At 41.4% G+C, this 25,371-nt stretch overlaps 1 protein-coding gene across 1 annotated transcript in view; it reads left to right on the top strand.

Annotated features, from left to right (window-relative positions):
- The first annotated feature begins 470 nt into the window (after positions 1–470).
- Positions 471–25,371, top strand: part of mrpl39 (mitochondrial ribosomal protein L39) — a 33,033-nt gene continuing 8,132 nt past the window's right edge. Inside the window, exons 1-5 of the mRNA XM_043701403.2 lie at positions 471–826; positions 12,468–12,674; positions 15,060–15,199; positions 18,298–18,397; positions 19,714–19,781. Coding sequence (XP_043557338.2) covers positions 784–826; positions 12,468–12,674; positions 15,060–15,199; positions 18,298–18,397; positions 19,714–19,781 — 558 coding nt within the window. The 5' untranslated portion in view covers positions 471–783. The remainder of the gene's footprint in view (positions 827–12,467; positions 12,675–15,059; positions 15,200–18,297; positions 18,398–19,713; positions 19,782–25,371) is intronic.

Here is a 25,371-nt window from a genome sequence, read left to right as displayed (position 1 = left end):
TTCAGCTAGCTACCTGACAAAGGAGCAGTACACTGAAAGCTTGTACTTTCAAATAAACCTGTTGGACTACAACCTGGTGTTGTTTGATTTTTAACTTTGTCCATCACCGGCGTCTCCACATCATGTTTCTATGAGGGTCACTGGACTCTAAACGTTAGCTCTGCTTTCTCTCCACACACTTGCTGAGCTTTCCCAGCAGCTTCTGTTTCAATGCTCCCTTCCCATTTCAGTTGCAGTGGAACCTGGGCAATGGCAATCCCTCAAGGGTGAAACTTTATTGCTGGAACAGCACAGCAGGTCAGGCAGCATCCAGGGAACAGGAGATTTGACGTTTCGGGCACAGGCCCTTCTTCAGGAATTCCTGAAGAAGGGCCTGTGCCCGAAACGTCGAATCTCCTGTTCCCTGGATGCTGCCTGACCTGCTGTGCTGTTCCAGCAATAAAGTTTCAACTTTGATCTCCAGCATCTGCAGACCTCACTTTCTCCTCAATCCCTCAAGGGGTCAATTAGCCCCGCCCACTCAGCGCAGAACTTGCACAATGGGCGGGCACTCCTACGTCATACGCAAGGCTGCGTGTCCATGACGTTCGAACGTCGTGCCGACGGTACGTCCTTGTGGCGGGGGCAGTAACGGGTGCAGCGGCGGGTTGAGATATCGAGTGACAGCGGCGACTGGCCTGGGAATTGAGTATTTCGATACGATCGATAATAGGTCACCTTGTTCATTTTACTGGGACTGGCCGGTCGCGGATAATTGTCGTTGCTTTCGCCAACTTGGTCACCATGTCCGTTCGCCGGTTCCGACGGGTTTTGGCTCCGTGTGCTCGTAAGTATCTGACATTTGGTTCCGGCTCCTGTTCTACTTCTGAAAATTTTTGTAATTTTATTGTGTTGCATGGGTAAATTCCAACTAGTAACTTGCATTAAGAGGTTTAATATGCTGTGTAACACAATCTACAATATGACGGGCTTTTATATTGCAACCGAAAATATTTTTTAAAAACTTGCCATTGTCCTTCTGAGTTAAAAATCACTCAACACTCGGTTATAGTCAGAGTAAGGTGCTGGGAAAGTACAGCAGGTCAGGCAGCTTCCTAGGAGCGGGAAATTGGAAGTTTCGGCCATATGCCCTTCATCAGGAATGAGTTTGTGGGTCGGGGACTGAGACAAGTGGGAGGGAGGTGATGGTAAAAACAATGACTGCAGATGCTGGAAACCAGATTCTGGATTAGTGGTGCTGGAAGAGCACAGCAGTTCAGGCAGCATCCAAGGAGCTTCGAAATCGACGTTTCGGGCAAAAGCTCTTCATCAGGAATAAAAAAGGGAGGTGATGGGGCGGGAAGGTAGCTGGGAATGTGATAGGTAGAAGAAGGTGGTGGAGAAGGTCATAGGTGGGAGGAGCACATGGTTGGAAAGGTGATGGACAGGTCAGGAGGGCAGTGCCGAGTTGGAGGCTTGGGACAGCAGGTTTATTTGGAAGTACTAACTTTCAAAATGCTGCTCCTTCATCAGGTAACTAGTGGGGCAGTATCATAAGACAGAATTTATAGCAAAAGATCACAGTGTCATGCAATTAAAATGATACATCAAACAAACCTATATTGCTGTTAAGGTTTTCACCTTTAAGAATGGGTTGCAGGTTTTGCTTAATTAATATGTACAAACCAGAATTTCTTGAAAGTCACATTCTCGAGATAACTTAAGGTATTATAAAAAAGTGACATCTTAGCTCAGGCAATGTATTAAAAGTGTGAGGTTACAATCTGCCTGTATCTCAATCTTGAGTCAGACCGGTTCTGTTTCTAAAGTAGGAATTTATAAAATGTTATATTGATTGACTGCCTGCAGGTTGTATATTTTTTGAGCAAAAATAGAATGTATTGCAAATACAATTCTGCAAATGCGAATTCACCCCATAGAAATCTGTTTGTGTTTGCATTGTATGTGCTAAGTAGAGTGTGTGCATGAGTGTGATGGAGTATAAGCCTGTGCGTGGGTGAAAGTGTGGGGGGTGTATGACACTGTGATATTTTGCTATAAAATATGTCTTTTGATTCTGCCCCACTAGCCCCACCTGATCGAGGAGCAGCCCTCTAAAGCTAGTACTTCCAAACAAACCTATTGGATGAAAACTTGGAGTTGTGTGATTTTTAGCTTTGTCTGCCTTAGTCCAACACCGGCACCTCCATATCATTGTCCTACTAGACCATAGGGCTGCTCCCTCTCTTCCCCCAGGTTGAGAAGGAGAGTCCTTCATGGTCACCTTAGCCACTGCAGGAATCGAACCCATGCTGTTTGCAACACTCTGAATTGTAATCCAGCTAATGAGCAACAGCAGCTGTGGAGTTGGGGGTTTGCGGGGGATGGGTACGGTTATCTTGTTGCAGAGGGGTGGGCAGTGAGTCAGGAGATGAGTTACTTGCTGCTGGATTCTGACCCCCTGACTTGCTGTCAGAGCCACAGCATTTAAATGGTTAGCCCAATTCAGTTTCTAGTCAATGGTAGTTCTGCTTCACTGACTACTTTTTATTTTTATGTTTTGGTTTGCATGTACGTGGGAATTTTAAAAAGGAGTAGAGTTGAAGCTATATGTCAAAACTGTCAAGGTTACTGAGCTAATTGACCCCTAATGAAAATACATAAGACAAAACAGTCTAAAATTAAGTGCTGCAGATGCTGGAAATCTGAAGTAAAACAAAGTACTTGAGAGATTTAGCAGGTCTGGCACCATTGGTGAAGAAAAATACAGTTATTGTTTCAAGTTTGGTATGTCTTCAAACTTTATAAATTTGTAAGAGAAAAGACTGATTAATTGATGAGACTTTAAAGATGATGTGTTGCTATGGAGGAAACAATAGGGAACTTTGTTTCCAAGTTACAAGGTATTTCAATAAAGGTTTGAAACTTAATAATATTTCTTTATTCGGGGAATGGATTACTCACCTGATCTGTGTTACAAGCTTGACTGATCTTATGGAAAATAAAGAACATGAAAGCATGGGAAGGGTTACAGCATGAAGACCACTGGCAACCTGTGGTCTGTGGAAGGCAGGATGGGAAAAGAATAGTGGAACATTCTTACACCAATTAGCAGAGTAAGGTTAAGGCGAGATGAGATAACACAAGCAATAAAGCAAGTTTCTCTGTTAAGTGTTATTATGACAGGATTGGGACAATAAATATTTGGGACATTACATTAAAATATCTAATTAATAGTTAGTAGAGTCAGCTTGAGACAGGAGACTATTGTAATAGATGGAATAGCTAAATATCTGTCGTGACAGGTTAGTCTGCAATGGAAGATCACTGTAGCAAACTTAGCAATAAATATCTAACCGTGACATTAGAATAACATTAAGTAGAATGTACAACTAAAGAGATAATGGGAACTAACATCACTGGTTTATTGTGTAGCTAGAGTGAGGGACTTTGATTAATATAATTGGACATGCTGAAAAGCTAACAAAATCATAAAAAAAAATAAAAATCCACAGACCTGAGGTTTGTGGGCATTTCAGAATCTGCTTTCTCCGTGTCATGGTTTTTTGTTTGCAAATACAAGACCTACTTCTTGAGAAACTCTGTGTCTCCTGGTGATTCTCTATATTTTCTCCACAATCTTTAAACTGTGTTTTAGTGTCACAATGAATATGCTCAGAACTGTTCACCGATTACTCCCGAAAAGCAGAATCACATTGTTGACTTCTTGCTTTGCCTTTTACAAGTGTGAGCTGTTTGAGTACAGTGTGTACTGTCAATTCTGGCAGCCAATTATTGCGATTTATGGCCTGCTACTAGCATACATTATCACCAGTGTTGAAGTTCATATACAATTTTTCTCCATTGTTTCCCATTTGAAAGATGCTACTGTCCACCCAAAAAGATTTTCCATTTATGTCACAATTGAACAATATCATCTATGAATCAGTTTCCATTTCAAACTTCACCAGTCTCTGAATATAATTTGCTGAACTGAAATGTTATCCTAGTAAACTTTCTTTGTACTTACCCATGGCCTGAAGTGTCCTAAGGTGCAGTGTCCAGAATTGTACCCAATACTCTATTGAGTACAAGAGCTTTGTAAAATTTTAGCACAATTTCTTTGTATTTATATTCATTGTTTGTATTTATATACATTGTCTTAATTGCCTATCAACCTGCTCTGTCACTACTAAAGTTTCATTAATGTGTATAATCAGGTCCTTCTGCCCTTCCACCTCCCTCAAAATTGTGTCACTTAGATGATATCTGCTTTGTAACCTCATCCACAGCTACACATTTCTGAGATTTCTGAGTTCCTTTAATTCTCGTGTCCTGTGCGTTCTTGATTTTAATGGCTCCATCATTGACAGCTACCTCACTCCAAATTTCTTTAATTCCCTCACTCAGTCTCACTACTTCTCCTCCTTTTAAGATGCGACATAACTTTTATCAAGGAGATAGATTTTTTTTTTCTTGTCACCTATCCAAATGTCTGCTTGTTTCACTTGGTGTTTATAATGTTTCTGTGAAATAACATGGGATAGTTTGCTCTGCCAGTATGTCTCATTGCAATGTTGCTTCTCTATGTTTAACCCTGAAAGTGCATCACTTCAATTTTATCTCAATTAAGTTGATCTGCCCATGTTTGCCCATTTTACCAGTGTCTCTCACTTGATATCTAATACTATTCCCCTCACTGTTTACAACACACTCAAATTTTGTACTATTGGCAAATTTTGAATTGTGCTCCCTGTATCCATGTCCATATCCCTTTTTTAGTACAAGAGAAACAGTGGCCATAACACAGGACTCTGGAGCACTCTGTTTTTTGCATCTGTAAGAAAACAGTCTATCCTTGTCAAATCTCTGTCTCATATCCCTTTGTCAGTTAGATAGTCAAGTATATATCCTCCCTTCAAAACCATGTGCTTCAGTTTCCTAAATATGCCTTATCTGTGATACATAATGTGGAGACCTTAGTTCAGTGACATTACCACTACACTATTAATCTAGAGACCCAGGCTAATGCATGAACTGCAGAAGTTCAAGAAGGTCCTTCCCTACCACCTATTCATGGGCAATTAGAAATGAGCCATAAATGCTAGCCTAGCCAGTGATGTGTACATTCTATAAATGAATACAGAAAACATCATTGAATGCTTTTCAAAGTCCATATGTAAAACATCCAGCTTCATTAACTCTCTGAATTCGCTGAACAATCAGGTTCATCAAACATACTTGCCTTCCACAAATCTAGCTGCCTCTTATGAACTGATATGCCTCCGAGTGAGATTAATTTTGTACTTGACATTGGTCTTTGGTGGTTTACCTATCACTCAGGTTAAACTGACTGGCTGAAGTATCCTGATTAGTAGTTGAGATCATGGTGCTGGAAAAGCACAGCAGGTCAGGCAGCATCCGAGGAGCAGGAGAATCAACATTTCAGGCAAAAGCCCTTCATCACACTCTCCACGCTCATCTCCAGCATCTGTAGTCCCCACTTTCTCCTGTCCTGATTAATACCCCTCTCCTTTTATTTAAAAAGCAGTATAACCTTTGCAACCCTCTAATTCTCTGACACCATTCTTGTAACAATTGTGTACTGAAAGATTGTGCTAAGAGGATCTGTGATCTTCACCCCATCTTCCTTTAGCAACCTTGGATGTACAGAAGATTCCCGACTTGTGAACATCTGACTTAATGTATGCTCATACTTTTGACCACAATGCCGAACATTGTTTAACAATTTAAAGCTCGACATGAATATTTCCTTTACTTACAGATGACTACTTTCTGTTGTCCCACATTATGCACTGATTGCAAACAAATCGACTTGAAGTGGACTCCAGAACAGAACTCATTCAAAACCTGGGAGCTGCTTGTATCCTGTTTAGATAGCGTGACTTACTAAGTTTAAATTTTGCAAGTTAGGATGAAAACAGGAAAAATGGTGTTATCTAATCTCTGCTTCCCTTCTTTCTGCAATTATATGCTTTTTCTTTAAGTTTGACACTTTCTTTAACTTTTTTTAACTCTTCTCTTTGGAATTTTTCATGCTTGTTAAACTATATCAATTCAACGTGTTCTGAAATATTTCCTTAAATATGTTGGATGGAGTATAAAGGAAGAAGTAATTGGAGCTTGTCAGAAAAGTCAGGAGATAATCATTGATAATGATGGTCATTATATAATAATCTTATGTATGCACTAGAAAAATCAGATGTGTAAGTGTATTTTAAGAGTTCATAGAATATTTTCGGGTAGTTTTTTAGAACAAAGAGTAGGCTATAATCTCACTGGACCCCTGCTGATTTATCCCTTATGCTCATCTGCCAGTTCACTTTATTTACTTGTTTTCATGCTCTTAAGAGTGTTGTTATTTGTTTTAAAATACTAATCTTGGACCCTCTTGCCTCCTCCCTCAAACTGAAAGCAAACTTCAATCATATTATGATCACTGTGACCTATGGGCATTTCACAATGAGGTCATTAATTAATCCTATTTCATTACAAAACCAGGTCGAGTATTGCCTGTTGTCTGGATTGCTCCAGAATATGCTGCTGTAAGAAACTTCTATGAACTTCTCTTCCAGGCTCTTTTCCTGTCTGTATGCAGTTTAAAATGCCCCATTTTATTGTCGTACCTTCCGGATATTATTTCATATTTCTTTCTTCAAACTCCAGCCTTTCTGTGGTTATTATTAGAGAATCTATACAGCATTCCCACGAGGAACTTTTTGCCTTTATCATCTCTCATCTCAATCAAACTACTTTTGTATTTTGATTTCCTAAACCCAATACCTCCCTTCCACATTTCTTAATTACTTGTTCTTCCTAAATGCCCAATAATCTTTCATATTCATGTTACAATCTATGTTGTCCTGAGCCATCTCTGCAATGGTTATCAGGTCATATTTATTTCTATTTGCATTACTGGGACTACCATAGTGTTAAGGGTTTAGATGGAGAGGAATTTAAGTGTGTACAAGAAAATTTTTTGATTCAGTATGTGGATGTACCCACTACAGAAGGTGCAAAACTTGACCTACTCTTGGGAAATAAGGCAGTGGGAGAGCACTTTGGGGCCAGTGACCATAATTCTATTAGTTTTAAAACAGTGATGGAAAAGGATAGACCAGATCTAAAAGTTGAAGTTCTAAATTGGAGAAGAGCCAATTTTGGCGGTATTCGGCAAGAACTTTTAAAAGCTGATTGGGGGCAGATGTTTGCAGGTAAAGGGACGTCTGGAAAATGGGAAGCCTTCAGAAATGAGATAACGAGAGTCCAGAGAAAGTATATTCCTGTCAGGGTGAAAGGAAAGGCTGGTAGGTATAGGGAATTCTGCATGACTAAAGAAATTGAGGGTTTGGTTAAGAAAAAGAAGGCAGCATATGTCAGGTATAGACAGGATAGATCGAGTGAATCCTTAGAGTATCAAGGAAGTAGGAGTATACTTAAGAGGGAAATCCGGAGGGCAAAAAGGGGTCATGAAATAGCTTTGCCAAAATAGAGTTCATGAGAATCCAAAGATGTTAAGGACATAACGGTAACTAGGGAGAGAATAGATCAGCAAAGATCAGCAAGGCAGCCTTTGTGTGGAGCCGCAGGAAATGGGGGAGATACTAAACAAGTTTTTTGCATCAGTATTTACTGTGGAAAAGGATATGGAAAATATAGAATGTAGGGAAATAGATGGTGACTTCTTGAAAAATGTCCATAATACAGAGGAGGAAGTGCTAGATGTCTTGGAACAAACAAAAGTGGATAAATCCCCAGAACCTGATTAGGTGTACCTTCAAACTCTGTGGGAAGCTAGAGAAGTGATTGCTGGGCCTCTTGCTGAGATATTTTATATCATTGATAGTCATATGTGAGGTGCTGGCAGACTGGAGGTTGGCTAATGTGGTGCCACTGTTTAAGAAGGGTGGTAAGGATGAGCCAGGGAACTATAGACTAGTAAGCCTGACATTGGTAGTGGGCAAGTTGTTGGAGGGAATCCTGAGGGACAGGATGTACATGTATTTGGAAAGGCAAGGACTGATTAGGGATAATCAACATGATTTTGTGCCTGGAAAATCATGTCTCACAAACTTGATTGAGTTTTTTGAAGAAGTAACAAAGAGGATTGATGAGGGCAGAGCAGTAGATGTGATCTATATGGACTTCAGTAAGGCATTCAACAAGGTTCCCCATGGGAGACTGGTTAGCCAGGTTAAATCTCATGGAATACAGGGAGAAGTAACCATTTGGATACAAAACTGGCTCAAAGGTAGAAGACAGAGGGTGGTGGTGGTGGAGGGTTGTTTTTCAAACTGGAGGCCTGTGACCAGTGGCTGCCACAAGGATCAGTGCTGGGTCCACTACTTTTTGTCATTTACATAAATGATTTGGATGAGAGCATAAGCGGTATGGTTAGTAAGTTTGCAGATGACACCAACATTGGAGATGTAGTGGACAGCGAAAAAGGTTACCTCAGATTACGATGGGATCTTGATCAATGGGCTGAGAAGTGGCAGATGGAGTTTAATTCGGATAAATGCGAGGTGCTACACTTTGGGAAAGCAAATCTTAGCAGGATTCATACACTGAATGGTAAGGTCTGAGGGAGTGTTGCTGAACAAAGAGACCTTGGAGTGCAGGTTTATAGCTCCTTGAAAGTGGAGTCACAGGTAGATAGGATAGTGAAGAAGGCATTTGGTATGCTTTCTTTTATTGGTCAGAGTATCGAATACAGGAGTTGGAAGGTCATGTTGCGGCTGAACAGGACATTGGTTAAGCCACTTTTGGAATATTGTGTGCAATTCTGGTCTCCTTCCTATCGGACGGATGTTGTGAAATGTGAAAGGTTCAGAAAAGATTTACAAGGATGTTGCCATGGTTGGAGGATTTGAGCTATAGGGAGAGGCTGAACAGGCAGGGGCTGTTTTCTCTGGAGCGTCGGAGGCTGAGGGGTGACCTTTTATAGAGGTTTTTAAAATCATGGGGGGCATGGATAGGGTAAATAGACAAAGTCTTTTCCCTGGAGTAGGGGAGTCCAGAACTAGAGGGCATAGGTTTAGGGTGAGAGGGGAAAGATATAAAAGAGACCTAAGGGGCAACCTTTTCACACAGAGGGTGATAAGGGTATCGAATGAGCTGCCAGAGGAAGTGGTGGTGGCTAGTAAGATTGCAACATTTAAAAGGAATTTGGATGGGTATATGAATAGGAAGGGTTTGGAGGGATATGGGCCAGGTGGGTGCTGGCAGGTGGGAGTAAATTGGGTTGGGTTATCTGGTCAGCATGGACGAGTTGGACCGAAGGGTCTGTTTCTGTGCTGTACATCTGTATGACTCTATGCCTCTTCATGTCCTCTCTTATGAAGACAGGTACACCTCGAGTTCTTTAGCAATTATCTTAAATTTGTGTCCGCTGGGGACCCATTTCTCAAAGGAAGTATACAAATAGGGAGAAATTATCTCCCCTCAATGTCTGTTGCTCCAAAGAGGACTATCCTAACCTATTTAAGGAGGGAAGCAATTTAGAGAAGGTTCGCTTGACTGACACCTGGGATAGGGATGTTCTCATATGAGGATAACTCCGGCTTATCCTCTATCACTGAGAATTAGAAGAATAAGAACTGATCTTGTTGAGACATACAAGATCCTCAGGACTTGACAGGATGCATGCTGAAAGGATGTTTCTCCTTCAGGCACAAACTAAAACTTGGGAGTTTAAAAATAAGGTGGACATGAGGAGACATTTTTTCTCTTGAAAAGTCTCGAGCCTGAAACTCTGCTTCTCTGTAGAGTTGGAGTCGTTGCACACATTTTAAGTAGAAATAAACGGGTCTTTGAACAGCGAGAGAGCCAGATGTTATAGGAAGTAGGTGGGAATATGGAGCTGAGGCTGTAATCAGATTGGCCATGACATCCTGGAATGATCGAGCTGATTGGAATGGTTCTTCACCTTTTGTTTCCCTTGTCATTGCATCTTCTTGGTATGTTGTTGCTGCAGGGCATTAAGGTTACAGCTTTAATCTGATAGGTTTACATTAGCAACTTCCAAATTAACTGTCAATGAATAGGTTTTTATTGGAAATATAGAAGTAGGTTTAGAGTGAGAATTGATTGAAGCAGTGTAGGTGAGTGTAAGTTTAAACAATGTGTTCAAATAAAGCCCACTTCTTAGTCACAGTGATCAACAAAGGAATTCAGATGCTTGAACTCTAATGAAGCAATAACAAACACCAAAAGGAGAATAATGTTAAAAAGACTGAATTAAAGGCAGTCAATAGGACTGCACATAAAATTGACCAAAAGGTTGATTATTTGAATACAAAAAATTAGTTAAATTGTTATTAGATAGAGAGTATGAATAAATGGATCATTCTCTAGATGGTAGGCTGCTACTACTGGGGTAATTTAAGCCTCAGTGCTAGGTCTACAATTATTTGCCATCTATATGAATGATTTGGATGTTGTAACATTTCCAGATTTGCAGGTGACATCAAATTGGATGGGAATGCAAGTTGTGGGGAAGGTGCAAGGAGACTTCAAGAGGGTTTGGACACACCGTGTTAACGGGCTAGACATGGCTAATGGAATAAAATGTAAATATGTGTGAAGTTATTTGGTAGAGAAGAAACAGGTTGAATTTTATTTTAAATGGCGAGAGGTTGGGAAGGATGGATGTCCAGAAGGATCTGGTTGTCCTTTGCCATGGGTCACTAAAAACGAGTGTGCAGGGAGCAGCAAGCAATTAGAAAGGTGACTGAAAACTGGCATTCATTTCAAAGGAATTCAAACACAGGAGTAAAAATGATCTTGTTGCTTTTGTGCCGAACCTTAGATTTCCATGTAAAGGTTTGGCCTTCCTTATGTAACAAAGGATATACTTGCCATTTGAAGGAAGTGCAATGGACGTTCTCCGAACTAATTCTTGAGATGGCAACATTGTTTTCTGAGGAAATTGTGTTTATATTCTCTTCATTGTTTTGAAGAATGACAGGTGTTTTTTAAACTTAGAAAGTTCTTACAGGGCAAGAGAGATTCCTGGCTAGGGGACAAAATCTCCGGATAAAGCCATTTAAGACTGAAATGAGGAGGTATTTCTTAACAGAGTGGTGAATCTTTGAAATTCTTGATCACAGAAGGCTGTAGAAGTTCAATCATTGACCAGGTTCAAGTCAGAAATCAGATTTCTAGAGATGAAAGAGATCAAGGGATATGGAAATCATGTGGAGAAATTGTTTTGAAGAGATGATCTAACATGAGGGATCTTGGTGTCCATGTACACAGATCTCTGAAAGTTGCCACCCAGGTAAATAGTGCGGTGAGGAAGGCATATGGCGTACTGGCTTTTATTGGTAGAGGAATTGAGTTCCGGAGTCCTGAGGTCATGATGCAGTTGTATAAGACTCTGGTGCGGCCGCATCTGGAATATTGTGTGCAGTTTTGGTCGCCATACTATAGGAAGGATGTGGAGGCACTGGAACGGGTGCAGAGGAGGTTTACCAGGATGTTGCCTGGTATGGAAGGAAGATCGTATGAGGAAAGACTGAGACACTTGGGGCTGTTTTCATTAGAGAAAAGAATGTTTAGGGGTGACTTGATTGAGGTGTACAAGATGATTAGGGGGTTAGATAGGGTTGACAGTGTGAACCTTTTCCCGCGTATGGAGTCTGGTATTACAAGGGGGCATAGCTTTAAATTAAGGGGGGGTAGATATAGGACTGAAGTTAGGGGTAGGTTCTTCACTCAGCGAGTCGTAAGTTCATGGAATGCCCTGCCAGTAGCAGTGGTGGACTCTCCCTCTTTATGGGCATTTAAGCGGGCATTGGATAGGTATATGGAGGATAGTGGGTTAGTATAGGTTAGGTGGGCTTGGAACGGCGCAACATCGAGGGCCAAAGGGCCTGTACTGTGCTGTATTCTTCTATGTTCTATGTTCTATGTTCTATGATCTAGAATGGTGAGGCAGGTGCATCTGTGCCTGCATTCTTATGTTCTGCCCAAATTTTACCCAATGCTGTTGTTATAAGAGTCATAGTCATAGAGATGTACAGCATGGAAACAGACCCTTTGGTCCAACTCGTCCGTGCCGACCAGATATCCCAACCCAATCTAGTCCACGTTCTCATTTATCTCATTGGAACAATGTGGAGAAACTTCGTGGGCTGACCCATGACAATAATAGGGTGCCACACGATCCTGAAGAGTTTAGATAGCTAGCCAGTGAGAATCTGGCAGGACATGTTCAAACCAAAGGGCACAGTTTTAAGATAATTGCCTGAAGAACCAGAGGGTGTTGGCTGAAATCCACTGCCTGGAAGGGAAGTGGCAGCAGATCCATAGTAAGATTCAAAAGGCAATTGGCAAGAGGAAAAACTTGTGGGGAGAAGAATGAAAATGTGGAACTCATTGGATAGTTCTTTTATAGACCATAATGGATTGCATGCTGTCTTTCTGTGCTGTAAACGTCTATGTTTGTGTTGTCCCTTGTACAGGATTCCTTTCGACAGCTGCAGATTCGTGCCTGGCGAGTACAGAGCTGCTTCAGAAGCGCAGCCAGCTATTTGACAAGGAGAAAGACAGACAGCGAGCCCTGATCCCAAGGATTGAGAAAATTGAAGTTAAACATGTGGGAACACCTGACCCTGGAACAGTCTTCATCATGAACAAGGGCCTTTCCACTCCTTACAACTGTGCCATGCGTAAGTAAAAGTTTGGTAAGTTAGAAAACAGTTTAGGTTTTGAGAGTTTCAATCACTGGGTTGTTCCAGGTAGCAAATAGGGAGATGCAAAGCCATGGTGGTATTCAAGTGAGAGAACAAAAACTTTTTGCTGAAGGCATGGAGATGGAGTGATGGATCAAAGCAACATTCATTGTAGGTCAGCTATGAGTCCTGTGATGGGTGAGCTCGACATGTTGTGGTCAGCAATAGAACAGAGTTTTAGCTGTGCTGAAGATTATGATAGCCTGAAGTTGAGAGGCTGCTCAGGAAAACATTGGTATTGTTATGGCTGAAGATGCATTTGGTATGACTGCAATAGGGGGAGATTTTCTCTTCATTCGTATTGACTGTGATGTTGCTCGGGCTTGTTGGTGCAAAATTGAAGGCTGCATGGAGAAGGGAGGGAAACCTACATCGGCTCATGTTCCAACAATATCTCAAAATGAACATTTTCCTCCTTGTTTTTTCATGATACTGACCCCAAATCAAAGAAGTTTTATTAAATTAAAACAAATGCATCAACCCACTTAGTAGCCACTTCTTTTGAAGACCCAAGGGTGACGCTCATGAGGAGCTGGTCACTTGTCAGTACATAGTGCTACAGTTGCTCAGTGTCATTTTGCTGGTGTTTGATTTTCCTGAGTTCCTCCCTCTCTACCAGGTCCTGATTTATTTATGCTTGTGAGATAGTATTTATATTCTTTGTAATCAAGACAGATGCAAAAAAAACCTGGCTTAATTCAGTTTCCATTTCCTTTCTTTCTATTATTAATTCTCCAGACTTACTTTCTATCGGATCAGTACTTTCTCCTCTTAAATTATTTATTGAAACCCTTACTATGTATTTTTCTACTTGTAGCTGGCTTTTTCTAGCTTTCAGAGAAAATCATACTCTGATTTTTTTTTTCCCTCTTTATTCATTTTTTGGTCATTCTTGCTTTTTTTTATATTCTATTCAATCTTCTGACATGCTTCCTGTCTTTATCCAATTTTGTTTAGTTTGATACTATCTTCTAACATTTCTAGTTAACCAGTGGTAGTGGGTCTGTCTGTCAGAGTTTTCTTAGTCATTGGAATGTACATATTCCATATATTAACTATTCCTTAAATACTTGCCACTGCATCCCTGGCAGTATCTGCAGAGAGAAATCAGTGATGGTGTTTTGGGACTGGTTCTGAGGACAGATCACAGGACCTGAAACATTAACTCTGATTTCAGCTGCTGCCAGACCTGCTGAGCTTTTCTAGCAATTTCTGTTTTTGTAAAACAATATTTCTTTATTTATACGCCCATGCTAATGTTCAAGGGTTCCGAAAACCCATCTCACAAACGAATTTGTTCCTTTATCATTTTCTCATTTCTACCCAAACTATTTCCACATTTCGATTTTCTGAACTTGGGTTATTCCTGCCAATTGCATGAATACCTTCATTAACTAAGAGTTGGAGATGCAGGTGTTGGACTTGGGTGTACAAAGTTAAAAATCACATGACACCAGGTTATAGTCCAACAGGTTTAATTGGAAGCACTAGCTTTCGGAACGCTGCTCCTTCATCAGGTGGTTGTGAGCAGCGCTCTGAAAGCTAGTGCTTCCAATTAAACCTGTTGGACTATAACCTGGTGTTGTGATTCTTAACTTAATTAACTAACCGAGCTACCCATCCAAGTTTATCTACTTTCCTATCATTCCAGTTTTCCTGTACCATTCACGTTTAGGGTCCAAGCTATGTCATCCGGCAGCTGTATCTCAAATGGCGACAAATCTTTCTCATTAATTTGTTTTTGCACTTGTCATTCTTTTTTTTATTTAATGCTACATGCATTCAGATACAGAGCCTTCAATTTTATCCTTTTTGCTCTTTATTTGTAAATATATCTTCATTGGCACAGCATTGACATTTTACTAGATTAGATTACTTACAGTGTGGAAACAGGCCCTTTGGCCCAACAAGTTCACACTGACCCTCCGAAGAGCAACCCACCCAGACCCATTCCCCTACACCTAACACTAGGGACAATTTAGCATGGCCAGTTCACCTAACCTGCACATCCTTTGGACTGTGGGAGGAAACCGGAGCCCCCGGAGGAAACCCACGCAGATATGGGGAGAATGTGCAAACTCCACACAGACAGTTGCTCAAGGTGGGAATTGAACCTGGGTCTCTGGCGTTGTGAGGCAGCAGTGCTAACCACTGTGCCACCGTGCCGCTCTGGTTAGGCTCCTGTGTAGTGACTTGGGAAGTTTCACCATGCCGAGGAAGCTGTATAAATCCAAGCAGTTGTTGGTGTTTGTGAAATGAATCTGACATTTAGAACTGTGAGTTGCTTCATTCTGTAACCTCTCTTCTTGTCTGTCTGCACAGATATGAGTGAATGGTGTGTAAAGCGTTCTATACTTGCACTGGTGGATGGGGAAGTCTGGGATATGTATAAACCCCTCACCAAATCCTGTGACATTCAATTCCTGACTTTCAAGGATGAGAACCCAGAAGAAGTTAATAAGGTAAAGTTTCCATAATGTGGTTCCATTGGTGTGGACAGTGATTTGATTGATTTATTATTGTCACATGCACCTAGTTTGATTGCATGCATTAAAGGCCGAGATGCCAACAGGTGAGTGAGGGCCATAGAAAAGAAACAGAATTCTCTACAGACTCATTTTAATCACACTCTTCAACCCAGGAAACAGCCAATTTTGAAATGCTTACTGGTATCTCACGTCAAATTTACTAGCTTAGCAGGCAGGAATTGAGACTAAGATCATTCTGGTTTGATTCCCTATTTATGATTGCATTTCTGAATGTTGAAGACATTAGGGAATGTTTAATTTTGGTGAATCAGTTGCTGGGAGAGGATGTTGCCACAAAACCAATTTAGGAGAAAGTGAGGACTGCAGATGCTGGAGTATCAGAGCTGAAAACTGTGTTGCTGGAAAAGCGCAGCAGGTCAGGCAGCATCAAAGGAGCAGGAGAGTCGGCGTTTCGGGCATACGCCCTTCTTCATTCCCGAAACGCGATTCTCCTGCTCCTTTGATGCTGCCTGACCTGCTGCGCTTTTCCAGCGACACATTTTTCAGCCCACAAAACCAATTTATTCAACTGTAATTACAAGATATTCTTTGACAGGTGATGACTCTGAAGATGTTACTTGTTTGGCACTCTCAACCTCACCTCTTTCCATAACAGAACTGTTCTAACATGGTTTTTTGTGATTAAAAGAGGGAAGCAGAAACTGTGGCTGATATATTTCTCACGCATTCTGTTAATTCATCATGACAGACAGACCTCACTACAACCACCACCAGAAACAAGATTGTAACTACTAGCACAGCTCAAGATGTAGTTTACCCAATCTGGGAAAGACATCTACAGGTTATGTTTTTCACAGTTCAAGTGAACGCATCATGAAAAACTCATATATTTGCTAAACTTTGGAATATTTGTTATATCCTTGAACTTGACTTTTTCACTACGTTTTTCCCTTGTATTGTCACTTTTATATTGCAGTTAATCACACACCCAGTGCCCGTTCTTAAGTTTGACAGCTCTTTTACAATCGAACATGTAGAAAAGCAGTTTCTGTTTGTTTCTTGCCCATTTCCTTTCCTTCCTGTGCTGCACTATTATTTATTTATTTATGTTTATTCTATTTATGTGAACACAATAGAATGGTAATTACAGATGGGAACTTTCCTCTTGAGCTCTGAATGTGGCATCACCTTCCTGCAAGCTCACTCTGTTGGCTTTTTATGCGGTCCTCTGTTTTCAAAATGCTGAAATTGTGGAATTGTCCTCACACTTGCTGTCTTCTAAAACTTACCTGGTTCTCCCTTTGGCTTCATTCTCTTTTTAACCTTTGTCATATTCTGCATTGTTCCAGCTGCATCTATCTGTACACTAACAACTTGCTCCCATTTTGTTTTAGTTTCCTCTTGGTCAGTTGCCACAATTTTCGTTTTTCTTTTTCTGCATGGAGCAATCAAGAATTATGAGCTTGCAAACAAAGCGGAGGAGGGAAATCTGTAATGGACAGGAAGGCAAAGGCTGTTGTCACTTACAGTTTGTTTTAGAGAACTTGAGTTGTGAGAATGAAAAATAGTCCAGCTGTTTAGCTGCTGCCTTGTTTACACTGTAATGCCAAAGATTCAGATATCCTGGAGTTTTCTGTTGCTGTTATTTTCAAGTTGCTTTTCATCAGCTAGTGTCTGAGGTTGAGGTATAGAGAGAAAGAGAGAGACTTCCAGTTCTTGTTCACAAATCCATTTTTCCAAGCCTTCCCACTGCTCAGAAGCAGCTGTAGATAATGGTTCATTTGCATATTCCTGAGTCTGTTCTTTGTTTTCCCAAGCTAAATGCTGCATTGACAGTCTTTCATCTCGACTTCCAGAAAGATACCAGTCAACCGAGACATTGGAGTTTTACTGCTCTTGTTATAACAAGGTTGATTTCAGCTCAGACAATCCTTCCATGCTGATAGGTTCATGAACTTGGTGTGACCTTGTCAGGTGATTGCAGCAACCATTTTGGAAGGATGTGAGGAAGAGTGGCGGGGGCAGGGGGGAGGCTTATGTTGTGAATAAATTCTTGACTTGTTGATTTTGGTTCAGTACTTGTCCTGTTCAGATCACTTTATGCTCCATGAATGTCTGTAATATTAAAGTTAAATGATGAAAGTTGAATCTTGATTGTCCACTTTCACAATGACTATAACTGCCTGAAGAGTAGTGTAGTTGAGAGTGGAGGTGACAAAGGAACATATGAGGGTTTCATCACTTGATTGACTGCGATGGGAATTGAGGTAGCTGCTGTTATGGTTGATGATGATCCTCTCCACCATAAGAAGTATACCATGGTGGGCAACTCAGCTGGAATTGGGTTTGGCATGACCAATGAGGTTGCTGGAGATGGGGCTGAGGGTGATCGTTTATGGCAAAGGCATGAAGTTAATGCAGGGAGTGTTGAAGATGGTGAGGAAATTTGCTAGTATTGGTCATTCTAACATTTAACTGGAGGGAACTGCAAACTTTCTCTGTGTAGGTTTGAGCTTTTCGTCAAAATATCCCAATTTAAAAAGAAACTCTGACAGTAACCATTTATAAAAACTCCAAAGAAAACCCCTTCGCTCTTCTCTGCTTCATTGAATTGGCGATGATTCCCAGTGCCCTTTCTAATAACTTGAGGGAAATATTTGATTAACTTTTTACCCCACTCCCTTGTTTGGGGCAACCTTTCGATTACAGAGATACAGGTTTTAAAAGAAAAATTGTGTTGTATTTGTATCACTGCAATATCACACTTACGGTATTTATATCGTTGCATATACAAAAGCAGCTCTGTGTTTACAACTCCCAGAAGGAACAATAAGTTGAACATCTTGTAACATTTTGTTGCTCTTTTGCTGGGAGCTGAGACCAAGTAGCAAAAAGAAGATGTCACCAACTGGATTAGTATAAAAATGGAGCTGAAGTGTTCTACAAGAATCTGAAAGCTCCAGTTTACTTTGGGGTAGAATGAAGGTGTTATCTAAGCCTCCCTCCCACTAATCCGAGTTCTGTGGTGCTTGCGGTGTGATTTGCTTTGTCCTGCATCCTTTTTTAAACAGGCTTATTGGCGATCGTGTGCAATGATCATGGGGTACGTCCTTCAAACAGCGTTTAAGGAAGAGTACATTGTTGAACTGATTACAGCACCAGAAATACCAGGTATTCAATGTTGTTTTTATGGAACCTGACTTGAATATTGTTTTACTTCCTGGGTCTCGGCCTGATTTTAATACAGCTGTCAATTTACCCATCCTCTTGGCTGCCAGGGAGAATTGAGAATGTGGGATTTGCTGCCACCCGGGTTACTTCAAGAGGGTAGTGTAGACACGTTTCAGTTTGAGGAAACAGGTGATGGGGAAAGAAGTAGGAGGATGTGAAAAGGATGGAGGGGTCAGCTTGTGTTGGAAATAAACTCCAAACTAGTTGAGTTGAATGGCCCGTATCTCTGCTATACATCCTTTGTGGCACATTGCAGTGGTGATGTGCTGTCTGATATGACACCAGGTGTGGGCATGCAGGCAGCAGTGAGGAATCTGTTTTGAAGCAATGCAACAATGGGAGGGTATAGCATTCTGGAGTGTCCTTTGCACACTGGGACACCATCCCCAGCTATGGTGATGTCTCCACTTCTGCACTCTCTTCCTCCACCACCATCACCTCTGCAGCCCAGACTTTCACCATCCTTCAAGGTCTTTAAAATCTGTCCCTTGCCCCCATTACAGCCCTTTCGGGGCCTATGTGATCAAACAAACAAGAAGCTGGTATAGGCCGTTCAGCTCCGTAAGCCTGCTTCACCATTTGATAAGACCATGGCTGGTCTGATTGCAACCTCAAATATCCTTTTCCTGCCTGCTGTAAAAGCCCTGCCTGAATTTGTCTGGCTGAGGGATCCAGCAATGTTCTTCCAGGGCCATGCTCGCAATCCCAACAGGGCCCATTATTGATTCCTGGTGCTGCTAGAGCTGCTGGCCAATCCATTTGGCCACCATTCCCTCAGGACTGCGATACAGTGTCTGCCTTGCTCTTTGTGATCAAGCTCTGGAGTGCAGCTTAAACACACAAACTTGTGATTTGGAGGTGAGTATGTAGCGAAGGAGCCAACAGTTGACACATGTGCAAGGCAATGGAGAAGTCAATAACCATTCTGCATTGGTGATTCAGTCGGGACAGAAAGAGCAGTCATTATTGTTCTTCTTGGAAAGTATCAAGAAGCATCGACTGTGCTTTTGGGGTAACATGACTTTAGATGTGTCATTTTAGTCTGTCCTCCTTCCTGTTGGGGACTCTCCTAACCTTTACAAGAACATTTCTTGAGTATTCACTGATTTCATAATGCTTGAGTCACCAATATGAATGTAATATCTCTTAAGCTGCTAAGGGGTCAAGGAGCTGATAATGATACTTGGCTTTTTCTTAATAATAATGTGTTTTCAAATTTGCGATTATTGCTGTGTAAAATGTATTTTCTGTCGCAGTGATTTCTGGAGCTTTCTGTTACGATGTCATATTGGATGGACGATTAGATGACTGGATACCCTCGGCGGTAAGTGTGCTGAGAATGATTCATTCCTCTTTCTTGAAGTTTCCAAGCAGCTATTCCCTGATTTAATTTTGTAAGGTGTCCCTTCCCCACCCCACTTTCCATTTGACCTCTGCACCACAGGATGTAATGAATTTCTAATGTTTGTATCTAAACCAAGGGGAAAATTATCCCTGAGTGTTGTCACTTAAGTTTAAATTTAGATGGCTGCTGATTTTCCTTTGCTATTCTTCATAGTATACCAGATTGAGTGAGTAATCTTCCTGATTTTATATCTCATTTGCACATGCTATTATTCTGCAGCAAAGGTTGAGTGTGTCTAAGCCTTTCCTTTTAAGGCTGAAAATAAGATAAATGAAGGGTCAGTTAGTAGTTAATTTCTGTTTTATATAAGAACAAGGCCAAGATCAGCGAGAAGCATATAACCATTGGTGAGGAAAGATTGTGGATTGCTGGATTGTGCTGAACTTTGAATTATTTCTGTAACATCATCCAACTCCATAATCCTTTGAGATACTTGCATATCCCAACTTTATATTCACCACTATTGATGGCTATGTCTTCGGCTTCGTAAGATCTTTTGATTTGAATTCACTTCATAAATCTCTCTACCCGTCCCTCTTTCTTCTAAGGTACCTCCTTGACCAGACTGTTACCTGACCATCATCTTCTGTTGCTTGTAGTTGCAATTTTATTGTTAATATTCCTATGACATGACTATGCTTTACAAGGTTAAAGCTGCTATACGAATGCAAGTAGTTGTTCTTGTTCAAAGCAATGTAACCATTGCTGTGAAATGGTGGATCTTTGTGAAAACACAGTAATGAAATATATATGCCATTTTAAAACCAGTCACCTGCCAACTGAGTGTTCCAACTGAGAGAGTCTAGTAGGGAACAGATTTAAGTATCTAATCCAGAGTTGAGTTGGAGAGGTACATTATATTGATCATCTAGGAATAAAATAATCATCACAGCTACAAACAGGCAGCTGAGCACAATCTGACATTTGAGCTGTGATCTTTCTGACCTATTTCCTGCACACGTAGGAATAGTTCATTCTGAGGTGCACTGTGGGTGCAAATCTTATTTCCCCTGAAGTAAAAGAATTTGATCTGCTCTTAATAGAGTCGACTAAAGATTTCTGTGTCCCCAAGACGTGAATGTCACTTTCCAAATACCTATGCTGGTAAGACAAGGAAAATGTAGGCCATTTTTCAAATCCTGGGAGCCTTCTCTCTTCCTGATTTCAGTCACAATTAAATTCTTCACCTCCTCTAGTGTGCCAGGTCATTCCTTCAGCTGACTGTGGAAAAGACTATTTCAGGATCTGCACTTGTGACCTGTGTCTTGCAGGGCAGCAGTGATCCCTATACTTCTGTATGCTCCAGACACTTGGATAACCTGCGAGAAATACCACTCAGTGTCTCAGAAGATCCATCAAACTGGTAACAAGGAAGGTGGTCCTCTCTCAAGCCAGTGTGCACGGTGTTGAGGTGCAACTTGCTCATAGCCAGCCATGTTATTTGTATGCCTGACACCAGACTCTGAAAGTAATTGTTCTATTTGGAACTTGGTTATGGCAGGAAACCTCCAGAAGAACAACAGAAATGTTTTGGGGATGTCCTTAAAGAGCCATAAAGTGGTCAAACATTCCCTCCAGCCATAGGACTCATAGGTTTGTGACTGACCAAGACCTGGAAGGTTAATTTGACAAGGTACTGAACTAATTGAGAAACAACATTGATATCATACAATGGAAAATTTGAGGCAATGGAGTGAGTGTACAAAGCTGACTGGTTCTCAGAGTACTTACTGCCTTGCCTGTGGCAGAGGGCTGCAGTTTGAACTTTAGGCCTATTATCCATCTATTGAACTAGAAGTGAAGCAGGCCATCCTCAATCCTGAGGGATAGCCTAGAAAGGAAAAGAAGGCATAATTCCTATTTTACAACATCACAAATAGGTGAACAGAGCGTTGAGGTTGCTGACTCTTACCAGGAATGGTTTTTGCAAGCAGTGTAAAAGGACGCAGTGTTTTCCTAGATGTTGTGTAATGTTCTAGCCACAAGATGTCACCCTTATTGCAGCCTTGCTCACAAGCTGCTGAGAATCTCCAGACACTGCTGTGAGAATGATCAGGAGCTGCTTCATTGCAGTACTTGAAATTCATTGCCTGGAGGTAGAGAAGAGAATCTGCTCACAGTGAGCCGTAAACCTAATGTTAATGCCTTTATTTCAAACGGTCATCTTGGCTAAAGCCAGAGAGGAGACCTTTGAAAAATGATGGAAAACTCTGCCCACAACTAGAGAAACTTGTAAAGATTGAAGATCTAAGGCAACTGCTTTATTCCAAGGATTTTACAAGTAGTTTTATCCTGGAGTATTTATCCCCGTGTTTCATCTAAATTTTGATTCTTGGATGGAGTATAAAATCATAGGATCCCTACTGTGCAAAAAGAAGTCACTCAGCCCATGGAGTCTGCACTGACCCTCTGAAAAGCATCTCGCCCAGACTGAGAGTTTCGTACCACTGCAGTATAGTTTCTGCCTCCTTTTACATCGAACAACACAGCGCAGAACAGGCCCTTCGGCCCTTGATGTTGCGCCGACCTGTGAACTATTCTCAGCTCATCCCCTACACTATCCCATCATCATCCATGTGCTTATCTAAGGATTGTTTAAATCTCCCAAATGTGGCTGAGTTGACTACATTAGCAGGTAGGGCATTCCACGCCCTAAACACTCTCTGAGTAAAGAACCAGCCTCTGACATCTGTCTTAAATCTATCACTCCTCGATTTGTAGTTATGCCCCCTCGTACAAGCTGAATTCATCATCCTAGGAAAAACGCTTTCACTGTCTCCCCTATCTAATCCTTTGATCATCTTGTATGTCTCTATCAAATCCTCTCTTAGCCGTCGCCTTTCCAATGAGAACAGACCCAAGTGTCTCAGCCTTTCCTTCAAGACCTTCCCTCCAGACCAGGCAACATCCTGGTAAATCTCCTCTGCACCTTTTCCAATGCTTCCACATCCTTCCTGAAATATGGTGACCAGAACTATACACAATACTCCAAGTGTGGCCACTCTAGCGTTCTGTATTGTTGCAGTATGATATTGTGGCTCTGGAACTCAATCCCTCTATGAATGAAACCTTACACACCAAATGCCTTCTTAATAACACTATTAACCTGGGTGGCAACTTTCAGGGATTTATGTACATGGACTCCAAGATCCCTCTGCACATCCACACTACCAAGAATCTTTCCATTGACCCAGTACTCTGCCTTCCTGTTATTCTTCCCAAAGTGCTTCACTTCCCATTTAGCTGCATTGAACTCCATTTGCCACATCTCAGCCCAATTCTGCAGTTTATCCAAGTCTCCCTGCAACCTGTAACATTCTTCCACACTGTCCACTACTCCACCGACTTTAGTATCATCTACAAATTTACTAATCCATCCACCTATGCCTGTGTCGAAGTCATTTATAAACATGACAAACAGCAGTGGTCCCAAAACAGATTCTTGTGGCACATACTAGTAACCGGACTCCAGGCTGAATATTTTTCATCAACCACCACTTGCTGTCGTCTTTCAGAAAGCCAGTTTCTAATCCAAATTACTAAATCACCCTCAATTCCGTGCCTCTGCATTTTCTCCATCAGCCTTCCAGTCCTTTAGGTAGAAGGCCATCTAGTCCTCTCACACAGCAGGCACTGTGACCTGGAGAGATCCCAGTTAAATCCATCCCTCTGCCACCTGCCTGCAATGACTGCACTTGCTGCACCCTCCCCTAAAAGACCGAGGGGCACTGAGGTCAACTCTATGGACTGAACAGCCAGCTCGAGAGTGACCAGACAAAAAAAAAGAGGGCAAGATGCAGATCTCTGTTTTTCATTGTATGATGACTGTGGGATCTTTTATATCCATCTGAGGCGCCAGACAGAACTTTCAATTGACATGTCATCACAATAATGCTTCCTTCTAGAGAACAGCACTTGCTCAATTTTTACCCTCCAACAATGCAGCACATCCTCAGTACTGACCCTCTGACAATGTGGCCATCTGTCTCTATACTAACCCTCTGGCATTGCAGTGTTCTCTGAGCAGCATTTGTATAACCGATGTGGTGGGTATTTTATGGACTAACTAGTGGAGAAATGTAAAATGTCTTCACAAAGCAGGTTATTGTGACACATGAAAGTCTGGTGGAAACACTCAATAGAAATGTTCAGAAAGCATATGGGGATTGATTTTTGCAGAGAATTAATCTGAAGGGACTAACTTGCATAATTACAGACAGAAAGTTAGGCTGTGGTTTCAGTTAGCTCACTCATTTTATGGGCGGCACGGTGGTTAGCACTGCTGCCTCACAGCGCCAGAGACCCGGGTTCAATTCCCGCCTCAGGCAACTGTGTGGAGTTTGCATATTCTCCCTGTGTCTGCGTGGGTTTCTTCCGGGTGCTCCGGTTTCCTCCCACAGTCCAAAAATGTGCAGGTCAGGTGAATTGGTCATGCTAAATTGCCCATAGTGTTAGGTGAAGGGGTAAATGTAGGGGAATGGGTCTGGGTGGGTTGCTCTTCGGAGGGTCGGTGTGGACTTGTTGGGCCGAAGGGCCTGTTTCCACATTGTAAGTAATCTAAATCCATCAAAAAGCTGGCACAGGCACTCTGGACCGAATGCACCACTTTTGTAAAATTAGAGCAAGTGAAGGTCTGGAGATGGGGTGTTAACACACTCGGCATTTGAAATCTGGATTTTTCTTCCTCCAAAAGGCTGTGGATGTCGGGACTGGAATTGGAGTTTTCAAGACTGACAGATTCTGGTTTGGTGAGAGTATCAAGGAACAAAGAGTTGGGAGTATGCATCAACCCATGATCAGGCCTGATGGGCTGAATGGCCCACTCCAATTCTGATGTTCCATTTTTTTATTTCAGTTGGAGTAGGTAGTGAGAGTATAAAGGAGATGAGACACAAAGGTTACAGTTACTTTTGTTTCAAAGATCATCGCCCAGTCAATTACTTTTAAATCCAGCAGACATTCATGCAAAGTACTGATCCACCTGCTCTCGTATTGCCAAGTGGCCATTTACATTATGACTGGTGTCAGAAGTGGCCACCTTCTCTCAGTTTTGATGACAGGGAATGGTAAACAATTTTGTGTAGGGGCCTCTATTCTAAAAAAGGTACTAGCTCTGAATTTCTCCCAAACTTGACACTTTATTTTCCTTGAGGCTATAGTCCACTGTAGAGTTTCCTTTCAAAGAGATGTTTTGTTAAATATTGGTAATGTAAATTTTTCTAAATTTTTTTTGCAAAATCGTTCCATTTCCAAAGACACTGACTCCCCGTTAATGCTGAGTTCTATAATGGAGTGTGTAAAAGTCTAAAAGTAGAAATTTCTCAGATTCTTTAACAGTGAAAAGTGTGACACCATACCTAATCAAATGGTTTGCCAGAGAACAGCTAAATACAGTACAAATCAGTAACGGATACTGAGGCGTTCTTGTGAAGGTGGCTCGGTGCTTATGGGGAACTTGCCATTTTCTATTTTTTATGTGTGCCACTACATGTTTACCCTTTTATATGAT

Source organism: Chiloscyllium plagiosum, unplaced genomic scaffold (assembly GCF_037043375.1).
Source record: "Chiloscyllium plagiosum isolate Xiang-an unplaced genomic scaffold, Cpla_swu_hap1 HiC_scaffold_12, whole genome shotgun sequence".
NCBI classification, from domain to species: Eukaryota; Metazoa; Chordata; class Chondrichthyes; order Orectolobiformes; family Hemiscylliidae; genus Chiloscyllium; species Chiloscyllium plagiosum.
The sequence above is the reverse complement of the archived record's forward strand: the minus strand, read 5'-3'. Positions and strand labels throughout refer to the sequence as shown.